Source organism: Seriola lalandi, unplaced genomic scaffold (assembly GCF_002814215.2).
Source record: "Seriola lalandi dorsalis isolate HSWRI2012SDOR001 ecotype SW California unplaced genomic scaffold, Sedor1 jcf7180002053976, whole genome shotgun sequence".
In the NCBI taxonomy this organism is placed as follows: Eukaryota; Metazoa; Chordata; class Actinopteri; order Carangiformes; family Carangidae; genus Seriola; species Seriola lalandi.
In genome coordinates, this window is record NW_019524529.1 from 267,732 (window position 1) to 287,588 (window position 19,857).

General features: G+C 42.0%; 3 protein-coding genes and 1 long non-coding RNA gene across 12 annotated transcripts in view; 3 read left to right on the forward strand and 1 right to left on the reverse strand.

Annotated features, from left to right (window-relative positions):
- cdk5rap2 (CDK5 regulatory subunit associated protein 2) overlaps positions 1-1,127 on the forward strand; it is a 31,034-nt gene extending 29,907 nt beyond the window's left edge. For all 9 annotated transcript variants that reach the window (XM_023402678.2, XM_023402680.2, XM_023402673.2 and 6 more), the window contains one exon: positions 567-1,127. In XM_023402678.2, the coding sequence (XP_023258446.1) occupies positions 567-712 (146 nt within the window). In that variant the 3' untranslated portion in view covers positions 713-1,127. The remainder of the gene's footprint in view (positions 1-566) is intronic.
- nup188 (nucleoporin 188) lies at positions 1,128-15,461 on the reverse strand. Its single transcript, XM_023402681.2, has 43 exons — positions 15,329-15,461; positions 14,030-14,084; positions 13,669-13,742; positions 13,486-13,570; positions 13,316-13,396; positions 13,099-13,143; positions 12,889-12,981; positions 12,654-12,773; positions 12,270-12,481; positions 11,734-11,848; positions 11,321-11,521; positions 10,436-10,516; positions 10,254-10,346; positions 10,016-10,135; positions 9,796-9,922; positions 9,500-9,658; positions 9,228-9,354; positions 9,013-9,100; positions 8,835-8,911; positions 8,617-8,731; positions 8,357-8,477; positions 8,190-8,256; positions 7,481-7,606; positions 7,143-7,383; positions 6,813-7,019; positions 6,540-6,709; positions 6,346-6,415; positions 6,200-6,267; positions 5,738-5,933; positions 5,493-5,570; positions 5,289-5,374; positions 5,037-5,182; positions 4,767-4,945; positions 4,172-4,372; positions 3,959-4,051; positions 3,682-3,834; positions 3,423-3,560; positions 3,255-3,329; positions 2,942-3,157; positions 2,713-2,844; positions 2,547-2,620; positions 2,306-2,435; positions 1,128-2,050 (listed from the first exon to the last, which is right to left on the reverse strand). Exons 1-43 carry the CDS (start codon positions 15,367-15,369, stop codon positions 1,871-1,873), a joined length of 5,256 nt encoding a protein of 1,751 aa, XP_023258449.1. The 5' UTR covers positions 15,370-15,461; the 3' UTR covers positions 1,128-1,870.
- LOC147819342 (uncharacterized) lies at positions 7,557-12,395 on the forward strand. The gene is made up of 3 exons (XR_015437031.1): positions 7,557-7,644; positions 8,995-11,539; positions 12,311-12,395. It is a non-coding gene; the product is annotated as an uncharacterized LOC147819342 (long non-coding RNA).
- A 296-nt stretch (positions 15,462-15,757) lies between the features above and the next one.
- dolk (dolichol kinase) lies at positions 15,758-19,786 on the forward strand. The gene is made up of 2 exons (XM_023402683.2): positions 15,758-15,920; positions 16,629-19,786. Exon 2 carries the CDS (start codon positions 16,766-16,768, stop codon positions 18,335-18,337), a length of 1,572 nt encoding a protein of 523 aa, XP_023258451.1. The 5' UTR covers positions 15,758-15,920; positions 16,629-16,765; the 3' UTR covers positions 18,338-19,786.
- Positions 19,787-19,857: the final 71 nt, after the last annotated feature.

Sequence of the window (19,857 nt, forward strand, 5' to 3'; positions counted from 1 at the left end):
ATAAAGGTAATTCTACCTGGCTGAGGCATCTTTAAAGGAATAGTTTGACATTTTGTAAAATGTGCTTATTTGCTTTCTTGCAGAGAGCTGGTATTACTGTAGCTGGATGAGTAGATCGACACGACTCTCATGTCTGTCTGTTGAATATGAAGCTACATCCAGGAGTAGGTTAGCTTAGCATAAAGACTGGAAGCAGGGGTGGGGATGACAGCTAGCTCTGTCCATAAGTAAAAAAACTCAGACTCCCTGAAGGCGCTTGGTCAAGAAATATGCAAATAACCCCCCCATGTCATTTTTACACTTAGACCTGATGTAACTTAAATGTGTTAATTAATGTTCCAGTCTTGGCTGCATGTTATCAAGTTTTCCTTTAATTAAAAAGAGTGGTGCACAAGATGCATGTGTCTGGAAGCAGCTGTAAAAGTTTGTTAAATTTCTTTATTTTCAGCATCACCTGGTTTTATCCTGCATGTCTGTGGCTAAAGCTAAACGTTTCTGTTTGTGTCTGCCAGATTTCAGTGTTTGAAAGCTGAGCTTACAGCATGTTGTCGTTTTGTCTCTTTAAGGAGGTTCCAGTCAATGGCCAGTAGAGGACACTACAGACCCTCAGCCTGAACAGATGAGCCTGCCTGTTTCCAGACGGACTGCAAGCAGATACTCTGAATCCTCAGAAGATCACAACAGTGACGCCTCTTTGCACTGCAGCTTCTAAATCTGCTGGTATGATGCCCTACACTGCTTCTGATAATGTAGCTACCTAATGTCCATCATGCCTTATCCTGCTGTAAAACTGTCACCTTACTCTCCTGATATCAAAGCCTTTTTGTACTATACTTGCACAAAACTTGCCTATAACTTGATTTATTTTAGGTACTGAAGTTGTAAAAGTTTCTTTCTTTTAAAAGAAAAATGCATTTGTAAATAGTATTTCCTGCAATTTAAATATTTTTCCTTTATTCTTTTTATATGACGATATAAGAACATGAAAAATGTATTTTATTACTGACTTACCATTTTTACCTTTTGTTGTCACCTGTCAGTTTATGTATGGGATGGTTCAAGGCTACTGTGTGATCAAAGGATTATGTGCAAATGCAGTTAAAAAAAAGTTTAATGGTGAAACCAAATTGTGGTACAAAAGTCCCTTTATTAGCATATACTTTTCTTTTTTTTCAAGTACAAATCTTGGCAGCCGCTTCCAAATGTGTACAAGGATAAACGGATAAGAAAGTAGCAAAGTTCAGATCAAGAATTAGTGAAAATGAAGAGAATTACAAAAAGTATAATGCAGCTTTACAGAGACACTGTTCTACTACATTTAGTCATTATACATGACAAGATTATATTTGAAAGGTCTAATTAAGTAGCACTTGAAACATGTCTGGTCATTACGTATCATCAATGTGACCTATAAAACTAGGCCTTGGAAAGATGGACCACAGTCAGTGACTGATCTTTAGCACCAAGATTTCTACAGACTCACATTTCTTCATAACACGTTTTCTGGACTGTCAGGCAGCTTCTCATTGGCCTTTTAAAGTAAACACTTTGGTTGTGGTCAAATTCAGTTATAACAGCAGTTTTGGCAAAATGAAATGTTCAGTTGATAAAAAAAAAAAATTCTGGCTCCAATCGTTATTAAACATTATATTATTAGAATAAACACGCTCACATCAGGCCAGTATTTGTGCTATTTTAACTACTACAATAACTGTACATAAGATGAAGCCTAACACAAGAAAAGTTTTTCTGGTTGTATGACTGGAGGTACAGAGAAATGTTGGTTTTGTAAAAGAACAGTGAGTATTTGTATAGCAGGGGAAAAAACCCTGCCCATGGTTGAGATCTGTCTTCTACTGGAAACCTTCATCTATCTCTGCACAAGTCTGACAAAGGCCTGAACAAGCTGGATGAACGGCTCCTGACCTTCATGGCTTGCCTTGGAGCCTGGTGTGGGTGGTTTGGACTGGGTGGAGGGAAGGATGCCGCTGGCTGGAGACGATGGAGAGCCCCTGCGGAAGTGGCGGGACAAGCTCGAGAGAAGAGTACTCTGGAGGTGACGAAAAAGAAAGAATCGGAGACGTTACATAATATTCTGTAAGTATATTATAAAGGATAAGGCTGATGTCAAAGGTTACTGCAGGGTTCGTGTGTGTATATGTATGTAGTCCTTTCTTTGGCTTTGTAGACAAGAAATATATAGTATTAATACCAAATATAGTAATACAGTATCACCAGAATTGTTCTTTAAAAGCATACAGAAGACTTAAAACGAGGATTGATGAAGACAGAAGTGATGTCTCACCAGTTCAGAGCTGAGCTCCTGTTTGAGCCTCTGTTTGTCTCGAGGGAGGATGGAGGGATCTTTGAGACACCGAACAGCCTGAGAGATGAGGACGTAGAAACAGTTCTCCATGGTGAACATCAACAATGACCTGAAGAGAAAAGAAATAAGAAACAAGTTTAATTTTCCATGTAATAAACAGTCCCATTTATATAATACTTAATATAGCAGGTGGAAGAGAAGGCTGCCTCCGGTTACTCACTTCAGAGCTTGGATCTCCTCTGATGAAGCTAGTGAGGCTATGCTCAAGGAAACTGGCTCTTTCTTCTTCTCCATCTATGAACAGACGACACAAAAACGTTTACAAATCTAAGAAGACTGTAGCTTTAAATTATTCCAAGATTATGCTGAACTCGCTCAACATGTACCTCGCTCAACATGCTCAGGGCCACGTTGATGGTGGCCAGCAGAGTTCCAAATGAAGGAGCCACATCAGGGTCAAACGCCGGGGTTGTGAAGCTGAGCACAAATAGGGTCCTGTACTCAGCCAAGTCCATACACTGACAGACAAGCAGGGACAAAATCAGCATTTTAGTCTGTTTGTGTTCATGTGGCAAAGCTTCAGAAGAAATATGATGCTAATAATCAGGGTCTGACCTGGTCCAGGAGTATCTGGCAGCAGTCTGGAGTGAAGTGCTGCAGGGTCGCCAGGGTTTTGCTGAGGATCTTGAGAAGACTGCACTGCACAGCCAACAGGGCCTTCTGCTCTGCCTCCTCCCTCTCCCCTCCACCTGCTGCCTCTTTAGATGGGGTCTGTGGGGGTCGCTGTGTCTTTGGGAGCGGAGCAGGGGGCAACGCCTCGCCATTTTTAGCCTGAGAAAGTTCCAAAAGTTCATGCACAAAACACACTCATTGTAAGTCAGGCTGGTTATAACATAGAATAGAAATGTAAGTGCCTGCCGTTTCTGACCTGGAGGTAGTGATGAAGCATCTTCTTGCTGTGTAGCAGATACGTGCAGGTCTGACACAGATAACACAGGTTAACCTGCATGGAGGGGATGGAAAGAAAAATACTAAATAACAGAACACTGAAGTGTAACTGCACTAGTGGAGCTGTGGAGCTTTCCTCTGGACTTACCTGTACGTCTCTGAGCAGTTTGGGCAGGTGAAACTGCCACTCCTTACAGAAGTTTGAGAGCTGCAGCAGGAAGCCAACTGTGTGGTCGGCCTCGTCCAAACATGCCAAGCTCTGAACTGTTCGCACTGCATTCAGACACTGAACAGAAGAGAAGGAAACATAAAGCTGAGTGTGGGAAGATTTAATTATGTTATCAACAAGAAAACACCACTTATATTTTCCTCCATTGCTCCCAACGTTAATTGCTTTACAGTCATACCTGTAGTATGCGTTCTTGATGTACTCCAACAAAGTCCAGGGCTTCATTGATGAAGTTGTAGCGCAGAGTCTTGAGCAGACTCTCCATTAAAGACATGCAGAGGCGGTACACCCCCGGCCAGCAGGCGGAGTCCTGGGACTTGCGGGAGAAACTCTGTTCAGGGACATGGATATTTAATAATGTCATTAATGCACAAAGTACTACATCTGCATCATTAAGCACTCCAATGTTACATGCAAGGCAGGGAAATGTGAAGTGATGGCTATAATTTTATAACCTGTGATGCGCCATTCGAAGAGACCTCATATACACTCAGAAGAGGGAGGCAGATAGTTTGGATGACTCCTGCTCCAGCAACAGCTGCTGCCCCCTGGAGGAAAAATAAAGACACCCTCAACATCTGACATTTTAATTTGATGTAAAGGATTGATTTAAATGCATTAAATAAAGTATAAAGGTTCGCATTAGAAGAGTGTGTGCTTGTGCTGACCTGTGGAGTGCGGGCCAGTGTGAGCAGCAGGTGAAGTGCAGCCTCGGTGAAGTAGAGGTTGTGCTTGGAGCGCAGGCTGAGCTCTACGGCACTGAGCACTGAGGGGAGGACCGGAACCTTCCTCATCACTGAAACCCAATGCTCACCATCCTCATCAGTGCGACACAGCTCCTTCGCCAAGTGCAGCGCCAGCACACACACCTGAGGAAAACGGAGTGAGAGGAAAAAATAGTCTTTATGATGGATTTGGTGGTTTAGCATGAGTAGGAGCATAGGACCATAAATATGACTAATGCTGGTGAAGTTTTTGCCTCTATCTCAACAGCGACAGTGGATGTTTAAATAGCAAAATGCATACAAGCCATGCAAAGCCTTTCCTCTGCCTCAACACTATGTCCGACTACCGAATGACCCAAAAAGTCTTACATCTAGAAAGACTGAAGATAAAAGCTGAAAACAGAAATCATTAGCTTGAGTATGAAGCTGACTTTTTGATACTTCTGGAAGGAAAGGTGTGGAAGCAAACTAGGCTTTTAAAGTGTGAAAAACAGCATCTACAAACAAAATGACTGATTGTCATTCCTGCCTCACTCACTCCATCTCTCTGGTCCTTCTGTGGGCCGCGGGGAGAGTCAGTCTCCATGCTGTCCTCGTCCTCCATCGTGTCTCCCATCTGGCTCATGTGGCGAGTATTGTCGATAAGCGCCAGGGCCTCGTCTTTAACCGTCTCACACACAGACAGCAACAGCTGGGGCAGCTGGGAAATATCTCCACCTGGTTGACAAAGAAATTTATCAAGAAAACGTTGAAATACAGACCAATGCAAGATCAGATCCAAACACAGACAATAGGAGACGCCTCTTACCATTGAGTCCCTGAATCTGCAGCACAGAGATGAGCGCAGAGAAGATTTTGGCTTTGGTCCTCTCCATCATCTGCTGGTCAGCTTGCAGGACACTCTCCAGTATGAGGGAGAGCGGAGACAGGATGTCAGGAGCTGTTGCTACCACACTGGAGACAGGAGGAGCCCAGAAACAGTTTATTAGAGATTAGAAAGGAGTTAGAATGTCAAGTGTGCACTGTTAACGGCCTCTCTGTCAAATGCATGAATACACACCCTCTCCATTGTTTGAGGAGGATGAGAAGTAGCGTGGCCATCATGGATCCAAGACGAAGACAAGGCACAGACATGGGTGTTGTCAGCTGAGAGACAAAAAGGTAAGACAAGGATATAAAGAAGAGAAATATAGGGGAAGTAAAAAGTAAAAATAACAAGACGACTTAAATTACAAGAAAATATCTTTTTGCTTTGAAAACTTACAGCTGCTTTAGTTCCATCCAGGACATCCATGAAAAGCTTCAGTTTGGTTGCTTCCTCTGTTATCTGCATCACATCAGACTGAAAACAGAAAATATACAAATTGTCAATGCAGCAGAGCGTGGTATTGATCTTCTCATCTAACTCTTGTCAAGAAAGTGAATCAGCATGTGTCTATTCCTTTAAGACGGGCTTATAGTACATCAGCACCTAAAACACTAACAATGACTGAGTTGACTGTAACATACATGGCTAGTGGAAAGAATTAGCAGCATTCGCCAGGCAGAGATCAACATCTGGGTCTCTGGGAAGGAACAGATGCCTTCTTCCTCCATCTCTGCCACGTGGCACACCAGAGACTTCACATACTGGGACCAGTACTCATATCGTCGTGCATTGGCGAACTTCTGCAGCCCATCCTTCAAAGACTGCTCTAAGGAGCCACTGCAGCAACACAGACACAAATTAACATCAGTAATGAGATTTGAGCCGTCGTCTGCAAATGAAAATTGATAAATATGTGAAAATATTTGGGATTCTAGGAGCGCCCTGGTGGCTCACCTGGTAGAGCACATATCATTTAGGCTCAGTCCTATCTGCAGACCCTTTGCTGCATTTCTGTCTTCCCTAACTTTCCTGTCTCTCTCTCACTGTTCCTATTGTAATAAAGGCCCCCCAAAAAAAGAAGATATTGGGGATTTTGAAATTACCTGACAACATAGTAGATCTCCAGGCCAATGATTTTCATGACAAAAGCACATGTCTCCAGAACACAAGGCTGCAGGCAAAAATTACAATTATTGAATTGATAGAAATGACTGGTGATCAGTATGGCACAGTAAAAACAGCAAAATACCTCTGTGGTGTCTGAAGGTGGGGTGAGGGTTCCAAAGAGAGGTGTCGTCAAATTCTCCCAAAACCGTTCTCTGTGTAAAAAAAAAAAAGCCGTTAAATATTCACCAATATTCATTGTCTGTCTTTCAAAACATCCAATTTCACATAGTTTTCCAGGTAAACAGTAAGAGTTTTGTCTGGAAAAACTGCACTTACTTGGTACGTAAGACGGAGATGGCACTATCTCTGCGATCCTGCCAGAGGGCAAGAAGGAAGGCCAGGGCCGCACGGTGGAGCAGTGGGGGACACCAGTATTTCCCCTGCTGTTTGGAGTCGATCAGGTCCAACACCACATGAAGACAGCTCCACTCACCAAGCAGAAACTCCTGCAGGTTAAAAAACAGATGTTTTGAATCCAGATGCAACACTGCTAACAGTAAAAACAAATAAATAGATTTTTATTACAGCCTGTATTCCTGCAGTTCACACCTTTGACCCCTCGCTGCCATCTTTGACTTCCAGGTTGAGGAAAAGCTCAATGAGGCCAGGCTGAGTTTCCACAGCAACAGTAAGAAATTCAAGGATCATGACCTTGATCCTCATGTCTTCAGTTTTGCTTTGCAGCCGAGTGAGGAATGCATCCCGGATGGCTGCTGCGTCACTGCCAAGGCAGGCGTAGACTGACATGGGAGCCACCTACAGACAAAATATAAGTTCAACATCAAAATTTTCTGTTTGTACAAAGCAACAGTAAAACAAAGTCCAAAACGAAGCATGCAAGTACAAATGCATACTGTATGCATATATTGGAAGTCTTACTGTGGCGAGTCTTTTGAGCAGCTGGATTGCGAGGCGAGGCAGTGCTGGGTCATGTTTGTGGTAAATATACTTGGCCAGGACAACTATGAGGTTGTTGCCATGACCACCGTGCTGTGTCAGGGCCTGCTCCAGAGGGGACACAACATCAGATGGTGGCTTCAGACGGATGACATTGTTTGTGACAGAGAAGGCCAATTTGACTGTCTGGATCAGGATCTGACCGGGACCCTCAGAACCACAGCTGGAAAGGAAAAACATCACAACAAAATTATCAAAAATGACAACACAATTAGTCTCATTATGAGGAAAACTAGACCTGAACACATCAGACTGTTCACCTGCTTGGCTGTGCAGCCAGGACCACATCTATGGTGTCCACTCCGACTCCCATGATATTGACGACTGCCTGTCCAGCCTCAGTGTTTGCCAGGCTATAGATACACAGAGACTGCAGGGTGGGAGTGCTGTGCCAAGAAAGAGATGAGACTCAACAACTATTCAGGTAAATTAATAACCTAATATCTGTCAATTAATTAATAAGGGCAACAACTGTCATTTTGATAGTGATTAATTAACATATCAGATAATAGTAGAAAAAGTTGACAGATTCATGTCATGTCATGTCATATTTCGTCCAACCAACAGTCCAGGACTAGTGAATTGTTGTCATTTTCATTAGGAAAAAACCATTAAAACCATTCGATTGCAAAAAAAAAAAATTGATGCAGATTAATTGACGATCAACTAAAAGATCGATCAACTCATCATTTCAGGTCAAGAATTAGTATAAACATTTTTAAATCAGCAATTGGACCTTGAGCTGAGGTTGTTTGTTGTCAACTGTCACGACTGAATTGTGATAAAAGTTTAGGTAAAAACCATCATCAAATTATGCAAATGAGAGAATTGTTAATTTCTGAATTAACAATTTTTAACTGCAGGAATGTTTGTTTTCATAATTATTCTTTCTACCAGTCTGTTCGTAGGATTTGTATGTTTTCCAGACTGAATGTACAGGTAACAGTTAAGACACAGAGTTATCCTTACCTGCCCTGGTCTTCCCCCTCTGGGCTTAGATTGAGAATGGCATGGATCAGCTCCAAAATAAGACAACCTGCAACAACACAGAGTCAGTGTTCTTTCAGTTTTTACCTTAATGTTTCCAGTCTGGAAGAAAATAAAACTTGCCCCCAGTGTCAGGAAGGTGCCCTTACCTATCCTTTCCCTGACTCCATAGGTGTTGTAACGCCACTTATGGTACGTGGGTAGCATCTCCTTTAGCACCAGCAACACACAGGGGATCAGTCCTTTGTTCTGAGTGCTGCCAAGTTGACCCTGAAATAATTAACAGACACAGAAGGAAGGGAGATATGATACACATTACAGACGCAGGACACCACTTTTGTATATTAAAACATTCACTCCTTTCTTTGATGTAAAAAAGGCACTTTGCAGCTGCTATAAGTGTTATTACCTTAACCAGGGTTGTGATGAGACGAAGGAATGCGATGGTCACAGCATACTCCCCCCTGGGCTGTTCAATCTGGACCAGCAAGTTGCCATAGTTACCTGCCTTCATCCCCTCAGCACTAGGAAAAAAACATTTTTTTTTTCAATACTTTTTACCTGAAATAAAAGTCTGATATATGCCAGAACAATTAGGCAGCACAGAGAATGAGCTTTTTACTTTACCTTATACACTGAGCCATGCTGGTCAAAGGGTTAGAGGCAAAGGGGAGGAAACCAGTGTGGTGCAGACTGGACCACACCTGAAGAGAAATAAAACAGATGAGGTGTGTGAAGAGAATTCAGGAACAGTGAATTTCAACTGTAAATGTGACTTCCTGTTTAGAAGTACCGGCGTACCCACCTTCCCAGGCATCCTTGCAGCCAGAACAGAGAGGCAGTTCACACAGGAGGCAATCACGTCCACTGGGGGGTTGATGACTGATGTTAACCTGACAAACGGTAAACACACAAGTCACAAAACAAATCCAATCTTAACTTATAGACAGTTGACAAATGCAAAGAACAACAAAACAACTACACCCATGAGTTTGATAGGAGTCTCTAAAGTTAGGTTACCTCTGCAGCAACATGTAGATGCGAGAAGTGAGAGGCAGCAGACAGTCCGACACAGTCCAGTCTGTGCTTATGATCTTATGGACCAGATCCAGGATGGGCTTCACACGTACACAGTGAGCTATAACATCTGAAACAAGGGAATTAAATTGGGTTGGATTTTGGGTTTTTTCAAGTTATTTGTTGACAGTATCAAAAATATAGAATATCACCAGCATTGCGTTTTAAATAAGTGTATAACCTGCTTGTGATAGTGTGACTGATCAGTTGCGTACCTGCAGTTGAAACAACATGGAGCAGCATCTCCACCTCACAGGTGAAGAGAGTCCAGGAGCTGTAGGAGTAGTCCCAGCGCACCACGTAGCCTTGGTCACCTCCAATCATCACCTGGCCCAGCACTCCCTGTGGCATCCACAGGTTGGTCTGCCCTGTGCCTGATGGTGGAGATAAAATGTTATAGAAGAGGTAAAGGAGAAAAATAATAAATCTTAAATCTTGTATAATTATGCATAATACAAATATGCACTAAATTTTTGTATCTGTCAAATCTCACAGTAATAACCAAACTAACCGAGAGGGTACAGGAGTTTTGGTGTTTGTCTCCTCCACAGCGTCTCATCATCCTTGGAGATGATGTCATTGGGCTTATGTTTGTAAACTTGAGTGTAGAAGGACATCTTATCCAAAAAGTTGTACACCTGTCACGCAGCAGTAAAAGTAGATTATCAAGCCATTTACATAAGGAAGAAGTTGAGTGTGTGTATATCTTTGCATCCGTGTGTGAAATCTACCTTTTTAACTGTTGACTTGTTTGACAGAAGTGCAGTCAGAAGTTGTAACAGCGGTCCAATCTTATGAGGAAACATCCCAACTGCACTGTCTAGGATCATTCCCAATCCCATGTTTGGCTTCTGGATTAAAAATTACACAAAACAGGACAGATTGTCAACACGTCATTTTTTTTCTCTCATTTGTTTTTAATCCAATTTTATCAATAAAGAGTCTCCTCTGTGTTTTTTTCCTTCTTACCATTTCCCAGAAGACTTCAGCCAGACTGGGAGCAGAGAGAACCTCACAAGCAGCATCGATCAGGTGGGAGCACTGCGTCGCCACACCGTCATTCTGTCACATCCAGTATGATGAAAGCAAGTTACCAACACAAGTTACAAAAATGAATGAGATGATAGAGACATGTAAAATCTGACATGTACCTGTAGGCTTTCTTCTTCAAAAGAAGTGATCACAAATGAGAGGAGTCCGTAGATACACATCTTCGCTGTACTTGCCGTGCACTGGAGAGAAAGAGTCAAAGATTGGCCAAAATAATTTAATGTATAACAACAGGACAAATACATGTGTGAGAACAGATGTTGGTACCTACTAGTAATGTGGTTAAATTTGTGAAAAGTGATTTTTGGTGCACAAAACGTCATGGTTTGGAGGTGAAACCCAGCTATTTTTACATATTCAGTGCTTCCACTAAGAACAGTGCAAAACTCCTCATAATGTTTTGTATTAGCATGCAAGTATATTTTATTGGTGTAGTATCTTCAGTGCCTGGCTGCCCTTCAAATATAAACCAAAAGACTGAGGGGCATCGTTATGAAAGTCTTGATTTAGCCCAGAACTATAAAACTGGTCTAGAGTACAACATGTTTCCCGTATGCCACATGGTTTTCATTCTCACCATCTCATTAGTGACTGATTTAGGTCTGAGGCCCCATGTGATTACATTTAACTACCTGGTAAAGAAAACCAGAAGCACTCTGAGCCCAAAGGACTTGATTTAAGAACCACTGATCTAAGGCTGTCAGTTAAGATCTTGTGAATGAACATGTTACTTCCTTAACTTGTCAGCAGAAAGTTGGAGTAGAACCAAATGGGTTGTAGGATGTACAGCAACAGAATGTCATTTAAGCAATTTAAGTTAATTGAGGCAGCAGTGAGACAGAGTTTTCCAAAAATATACTAATAAAATGACAACTAAGATAGAAGATACTATCATCTATATTTTAATTAAAAGTGATGGGATTTTTTCCACCTTCACTTTAAGTTTGCATTCCACCTGACCCATGTGTGTATCCATGCCCTCTTACATTATTCCCTGAGACTCCAAGACCTTTCAGCATAGTTGAGAGGTACTTGAACACTCCCAGCTGCAGGGCGGTGTTGCCTATCCTCCTGATCACGGGGCTGGACTCATCTGGTCTTAGCGTGTGTCTCAGGAGGACCCAGGACAGCAGCACCGGCCCGTGATGAGGGATGTCACCGAATGTCAGCAGCAGCTGATCCATCTCCTGGAAGAGACAGATAAAGTATGGAGGTTCAGATGTCTGTATGGTTTATTTTTGGCGCCTAAAACTGTTTTCTCAATCTTTGATTAAGTATGTGTGTGTAATTTGGATGAACACTAAACTAAGGATTGGTTGAGCTCATATAGAGACATTATTGCATCACGGTTGCTTTACAGTGTATTTACATCTGCTGCATTTAGAGACTCAAATCAAACCTTGATGACAGCAGGAGCGCTGGAGAACTGATGCTGCTCTGTACAATCTTCCAGGGCGCACTTGTGCAGGAAGTCTATGTCCATTCCCTCAACCAGGATGAGAGAGCTCAGATATCTGCAGGACAAAGAAAGATTATAGATTTTAAAGACCACAGGGAATTATATAATAAGAAAGGTACTAGAGTCCAACCAATATAAAAAGCTCTGTTTGAGATATATTAGAAACAGTGATGACACTGCATAGTTTGTCCACCAAAAGAGCACAAACAAGTTTACTCTCTAATCATTCAATAAATATCTTGGTCACAGTTCTTGAAAAGAAATTTGATTCTTACACAAATGGTGTGTTTTTGGGTTTTTTTTTTGTTTGTTTGTTTTTTTTAAAGTGAATATCTTTCATTATATCCTTATCAGGTTTTCTGAAGTCTTAAAGTTTGGACACCCACTTAATGCATCAGTGGTGCATTTTTAGTTTAATAGGGACTGCTCACTTTAAACATGAGTGGCACATTAACACAAACCCTCCATGCTCTTACCCGATTCGATCAACCAACGCATCCATGCTTTTGTCTACTAGGTGTCTGTTGGTCTGCCGCAAACCAAAGCCCTGCTCCTTGAACATCTTTGTGAAGCTCAGCAGGTCGGATGGGCTCATCTCAAAGTAAGCATAATACAGGAAGATGATCTCCAGCATCAGAGACTGTTCTCTCAGACACTGCAGGAACCACCGTGACACCTGCCTCTCCGTCTGGAAAAGAAAAAACATTATTTTACAAGCTCAAACAAACAAATGTCACTGTCTGTTGTGACTTCATGTCAAACAAAATATGTGAATACCACATGATATTTACATTAGATCTAGGTTACAATATACAGTATATTAACCATATATGAACCAAACAAAAGAAGCAAATGATCACCATGAGGTTTCCATGAGTTTCCCATGTTGGTGCTTCTGCTTTGAAGAGGTTCTCAAACTGTGACTGGTAGCTGCCCACAAGGTCTTTCTCCAGTTTATTGACACAGTTACAGTACTCAGCCTGGACAAATAACAAACACACCCAGAGTTATGTTACATACGCAACAACAAATAAACGTATTATCAGTGAGAAATGCGCAAAGCAATGTTCTACAATGATCTGATGTGATACTCACCCTGTAGGGATGTCGCTCATCCTGAAAGTACGTCAGCAAGAGGAGGACACATCTGAGCAGACACATGCGCTCCTCATAGTAATAGTCAGCTATCTGTAAGTACACACACATAGGAAGTCGTACTTATTGGATTACCTCTGGAAGCATTATTGCCATGCTGAATTAGTGGAACTACACAACAAGTAAATAGCTGCAGATCTCTGTACTGACCTTCATCAACAGGGCCTGGCTTTGTCTCTCATCCTTGAGGACAACCTGTAAAGAAGACTCAATTATACACAATACACCACATACAAAACACAGATTTACACTAAATTCAAGAACTGGTGGATATATTTATCTCAGTTACTCTTTGGTATGCTGAACAAGTGGGCAAAGGTTTTAGACAGATTCCAATACAGCAAAATAATCAGTGGAGAAGACACACCTTTAACGAGTCACGGGTTCCTCTGTAATCCTCTTGTAGGTAGCACTGTAAAAGCTGCACACTCTGCTGCTCATCAAGACCCTGTTACATTATTTAACCATTAAATCACCATGAAATGCACCACCAAATGAAAATAGTGAATCGCATATTTTACATTTTTGAACTCTTACCAACAGTTTACTGATCCTCAGGCCAAAATCCTTCAGTGGTTGCGCAACATCTTTGTTCTCCTTCACTTTCCCAGCAGAGGATGAACTAGAACAAGTAATAGTTTTAGTAATAGTAATTACCCTTTCAGTTACTATGAACCTGTAGTGTATATGATGTAAGGATCAAAACAACTGTAAGAATACCTGGGTGGCTTGTAGTAACTGAGTCCTTGATGCAGTCTGTCCCAGTGTCTGTCAAGCTCTGCCTCTATCTGAGCCTGTGGTTGTCAAGCATTTCATAATAAGAACAGGGGAAAAAATTACCTTTTCTTAATATGCACTATGAAGTCATTAACTAACATTACGATTTCTCTGATTTTAGTGTATCTGAACCCACCAAAAACGTTCCATTCACATTTGAGAATCAAAGTACTTAAGGGAGCACTTGGGACCCCTCAAGACAATCTTTTAGTAATCTCTAACATACACACACACACACACACACACACACACACACACACACACACACACACAGTACATGACAATAAGTGTTAAGAAGACGTACCGGCTCTCGCAAGGCAGATCTTCCCAGCAGTATGGTCCATAATTCTCGACAGCTCCTAAGAGAAGGATGGGTGTGTTTTAGAAAAGGGATAGTTGACATAAATATACATTACACAGGAAGGTAGCTATCAGTTCATCTGCATGGGGAAGTACAATCAGAACCAACAGGCAGATCAGGGGTGGCAAATGAGACTAGCACCACAACTAATGATTATTATAATATTATTATATATAATAATCGATTATTCTGCAGATCTATTAAATTGTCAAAAATGCCCATTACAACTTCACAGAGATAAACATGAGGCCCCTAAAATATTACATTTTCAATGATATCGATAAAGAAGAGCAAGAGATCTTCTCATTGAAGAGGCAGGTTTCAGATGTCAGTCATTGTTTCACTATTTTTGCTTGAAAAAATGACTGAAATGATCAGTTTTTAAATAGTTGCGAATTATTTTGGTTAAAATGACTAATAATTTCAGACTATCTGAAACAGTATAACTCTAATTTTTCACTACTGTTTATACTTTGATAACTATTATTTAAACGTCCCTGGTAAAGGATTTAACTAAATAAGCAAATAACAAACCTATATGCGTGCTAACTAACAGTTTCTTGTTTATTCAAAAAATTTAGATGCATCAATATCGGGACGTAAAATTACACACACATCCAGGCAGCTTCATGTACCAGCTGTGAGCAGTTCAGATTTTTGCTCTGATAACAGATTGGCAGAGGTGGGTTTTGTATACACTGATACAGTGAATGTCACTGCAACTTCAACGCTAATGGGAAATAATTAAATAATATACAGACACATATGGTGAAGCCATTAATAAGACTGCATCTTTTGAGTTGCTCTGCATTCATAGATTGTAAGTCATTGATTTCTCCTTGGTAAACACTAGCGTAAGCCTCTCCTTTGTCACAACTAATCAATGTCAGCTATAGAAGCTAATTGCGAGGCTTCTTAACCACAAATTTCAGCGCTGTCTCTTCTTCCAATTAGTTAACCAAAGTAAGTTTATGACCATAGTGGTGACATGCTGTTGTTGACATGCGGCTGACACACCGCGCTGCTGAAAAGCCATTCAAATGTTTAACTGAAAGCACATGCTAAGCTATGATAGCGTGGTGCTAACAGCTCAAAAGATACACTTTCGAATATAAATATGACTTCTGGTAGGACTTGATAAAAACACACGTTGCGTAGACATTTGCACTCTCTGGCAAATACTTTGAAAATAACCACTTAGACAAAGTATACGTTAGTTAAAAATTGTTGCTATCTGCCTACCTGACACTCATCTCCGATTCCGCCATCTTCGTTCCTGCCATGTGATTGGTTGTTGTGATATGTCGTCACTGCTGTCGTGGGCACCTTCTTCTTCTTGGGGCAGCTAGCACCCTTATTTTCTACTTTACCGCCATCCTCTGGGGTTATATGATTATGCATTCATAAATTCTTCCCAAAAAATATAAAGAATCAGCGTCTGCCGTTTCATCTACACCTATAATCTAGTGTAATCTTTACTTTCGTGTATGCTAATGTGGTTGATTCATGTTTTTAGCTAGCTATAATACAAATGATAAGGGTGTAGCTAAATTAAAAAAAAAAAAAAAAAAAGGTAGATCGTCAGTATATGCTTTCTTAACGACATAATACCATGAAAATGTACACAACGTAAATAATAACAATAATAATATTAATAATAAATACATAAATAAATAAATCATGCTTTTAAGACGTATTTTTTACTTACATACCACGTGACCCGGCTGTCAAATATGGCCCCGTCCTACTGGGTGTGAGAGGAGCGACAGCTGACAAGGGAAGAAATCTGTCATATCGCCGTATACTTTCGTCTAGATAACACCGCTCTTATGTGGTAAGTACGTGTGTCTTTGTCAGCCTGGGTTTTATTTACATTTTGTTCTCTGGGGCGTGAAGCTCGAGCGGTAGACTCAGCTGTGTTTCGCCGTTAGCTTGATGCTGTCCGAGGTTGCAGCATCCCTGGTGTGCAGAGGGACTAGATTCTCACCTGAGTGCGGCCCCACTGGACTGTAACAGCACAATGGATGTAACAAACGACCGGAGAAATTTTCTTCTCCTTTCACCGTGTCGGTGAGATGTGTTGGCCATGTGTTAGCTCAGCTGATTCAGCCCAGCAGAAAGTCGGTGCAACCCTCCAACCCTCCAACCCCCCCATAGGGAACAAAAGGCTGCAGCTGATGTGCATTTCTCCTAGAGTCTCCTTCATGTGGTCAGAGTGTGTGAGTGTGAGTGTGAGTGTGTGTGCGTGTGTGTGTGTGTGTGTGTGTGTGGATTTCACACTGACTGGGTGAATGTTCAGTGTGGCCATAGTTCATAACAGAAAGCAGATAAAGCATGACCAATGTTCACTGCTGAGATGAGCTAAGCTGACTCATGGACTTAAATACAGTACATCCTGTCCCACAACTTGATTCTGTAATTTAGACTTTGAGAATTGCTTTACTAAATGTGTATAAATAATTAAATGATTCTGTTTTATGCTGACTGACATTTTCCTCTGGAATCAAAACCTGACTGATTTCATTTTTTGTATTTTCTCTAGACATCCTCAGCAAGTGAAAAGTGCCTGCCAAATGATGAAGTGTGCCAGAGAGAGGAACTGACAGAAGAAGGCCTTCATTGTTGCAGACCATCTGTTCAGATCAACCCCCCCTCCCTGCAAGCCCTCCACCTGCAGCCATGCAGATCAACCCAGTGCACGTGGAGTCCACTGTAGTTTTGGCTGTGGTGCTGTGTGTCCACATGGCAGTCTGGAACCAGCACTCCTGGTGCAGCATAGCCCTCGTCATCCAGGCTTTCTACGTACAGCACAAATGGGACCGTCTGCTCAGGTCAGGGGGTGCCGTGTTCCAGTTTCGTCCCGCAGCAAATAGTGGCATCGTCCCGGCCTCCATGGTGATGCCCTTGCTTGGTCTGGCGCTGAAAGAAAAGTGCTCTGCCTCAGGGAATGTCTACTTTGAGCGCTTCTCCATGGTTATCACCATAACAGGCATGATGCTGGCTCTTTTTCTCTCTCTGATTGCGCTCGGCATCACAAGACCCGTGCCTACAAACACTTGTGTGATTGCAGGCATGGCCGGCAGTGCAATTCTCTACACAACAAAACAGACACTTACGGTGTCTGAGGTGATCGAGGTTTTAGAGGTACTTTTGATTTTCGTCTATCTCAGCCTGATTGTACTTTATCTGCTGCCACGCTGCTTCACACCTGGAGAGGCGCTCCTCATCGTCGGTGGAATCAGTTTCATCGTCAACCAGCTCATCAAGCGCTCCCTGAACCTGGCAGAGGTCAAAGGTGATCCAGTGAACTATTTTCTGCCGGTGATAGTGGTGGGCTCACTGTTGCTGGGCGTTTTCTTCGCACTGCTTTTCTGTTTCATGGAGTCAGAGACCTGGGTGTCATCGCTCTTCTTTCACATGATGACAGCCGTTCTGGGTCTGGGAATCCTCATGCCGTGGCTCTCCCTGTTCATCGGCCGGCACCCCATAATGTGGTTGCTGGACTTTCTCACGTTAAATGACAGAAGACTCTGTCTGTTGGGATACTGGGTGTTTCTGGCTGTGGTGGCCACCTGCGTTGTGTTACACCAGAACTACCAGCGCCAGTCAGGGTCCAAGAAGCACCAGGCCTCGACTATTGTCAGGAAGTACTTCCATCTGATTGTAGTGGCCACATATGTCCCAGGGCTGATATATGATAGACAGCTGCTTCATGTGGCGTCTGTGGGTTGCTTGGCAGTGTTCTTGTTCCTGGAGTACGTGCGTTACTTTCGGATCAGGCCGCTGGGTCAGCTGCTCAGGCAGCTGCTCACCCTGTTCCTGGATGAACGGGACTCTGGGCCTCTCATCCTGACCCACATCTACCTGCTGCTGGGCATGTCTCTGCCCATATGGCTATTCCCTGGGCCTTGCGCCCCTAAGGGCATACTTCCAGGTGCGGGTGGCCTGGTGCCTTATGCAGGTGTGCTGGCTGTGGGGGTTGGAGACACTGTTGCGTCTGTGTTTGGCAGCACCATGGGGGAGATCCGTTGGCCTGGCACCAAGAAAACCATGGAGGGGACTGCAACATCTGTGTTTGCTCAGATCATAGCTGTGGCCATGTTTCTCATCTTTGATGGGAGCATCAATCTGAACTCCACCTACTCGTGGATTGTTGGCTCCATCACCCTGGTGGCCATGTTGGAGGCCTACACCTCCCAAATAGACAACCTCTTTCTCCCTCTCTACCTCTTCATCCTGTTGTTGCTTTGAATGGACAGATGGCCCAAACAAAAACAGCTCCCTCCCCCGTCCTCAACCCTTTCTGGGGGAAGCAAGAATGTTGAATTTGAAAAAGAAATGTATAAGAAATACAAAAAATGTGACAATGTAAGTAATAAGTCCCTTTGATATCAGTGGACTCAAAAACGGGAGTCGTTTTTACTAGCACAAGAAAGAAATGGTAAAAAGCTGGGTAATTCTTACGTTAGCAAACCAATGTGGCACTAGTCCTCACTGTATTTGGCAGCAGACATGATGTTAGCATGACATGTGAGTCTGCTGTCTTCAGATCAAGAGTCATTTCAGTATCAGTTGTTTTAAGGAGTGAGACGATAATTTCAGAACAAGTTAGGAAGAAATGTGAGGAAGAGTTATATAAATATTCTTTGGGCTGAGTGACAGCAGAGCTGGATGGTTTCTTGGCATGTCACCGTCACGTCCCTGAGCTACTCAACAATAACAACCCCTGAATTATGCAAGACAAGATTCAGTTTAATAAATTGGAAAAATGTCCTTTTTAAACTTGTATTGAATTCTGGACATTGCAGACGCTGCTAAAAGGCACATTTTGATCATCAAAGAGGAGGCTTTCCTATCTTGTCCCTTTCTTGCAGATGGATACACGCCTTTGTATTGCCTTTGAAGAACATTATTTAAAGTTAGCTTGTTGATATATCTTTTTCTTAATCGACTTTTTTTCTTTATTAATATATTATTTTGCCTCCCTGATGGCAATATGAGGACTTACTGCTGAAAACATTTGCCTTAAGAAGTATATTTTCTATCACACATAACCTACTATTGTAGATGCTGTAGATTAAAGCATGGCAGCCCCTCTCAACTCTTCCTTATAAGGGCTGGTTTATACTTCGATATGGCAGAAACTCACTATGCTCCTGCATGACACAAATGTGAAATCAGTACTGTAACATGTACACAGGTATACTACAGTGTATTTTTGTTTGGTAAATTTACTTTGCTTAATCTTTCTGTGGTTTGATGGGACCCCCTTAGAGACTTAATATATACATACATTTCCTTGTGATACTGAGCCTTCATACACTGCATATTTTTTGGACTCTGTAGATATGCTTTGGGCCAAACTGATCAACACAGGCCCTTCCTTTTTAGCTACTTTTTTAAACATTAATTAATCCAAATGATTATCTGATATTTGCTTTATAGAAATATCCTCAGATGTCATCAGGTTTGATCTCATCACTCTGAGATGAGGATGCTACAGTTCATCACCTGAAACTTGTTTAACTTTGGTTTATGTTCATCTGTAAAAGTTCTTTGGTGTTTTTTATGTTGTGATGACAGTTTATTAGCATGATCCGACTATGTATGTTGTTTTTGCCATCATCCTTACATTTTTCAAAATGTAATATTGCATGTTGAGTGCATCCGAGGAGAAAGATAAAATTGATTATGCCTCCAGTTTTTAGTCCATTTGTTCAACACTCATTTGAGGATTGAGAAGAGGAACCTGTGTGGCTGACTGAGTGATT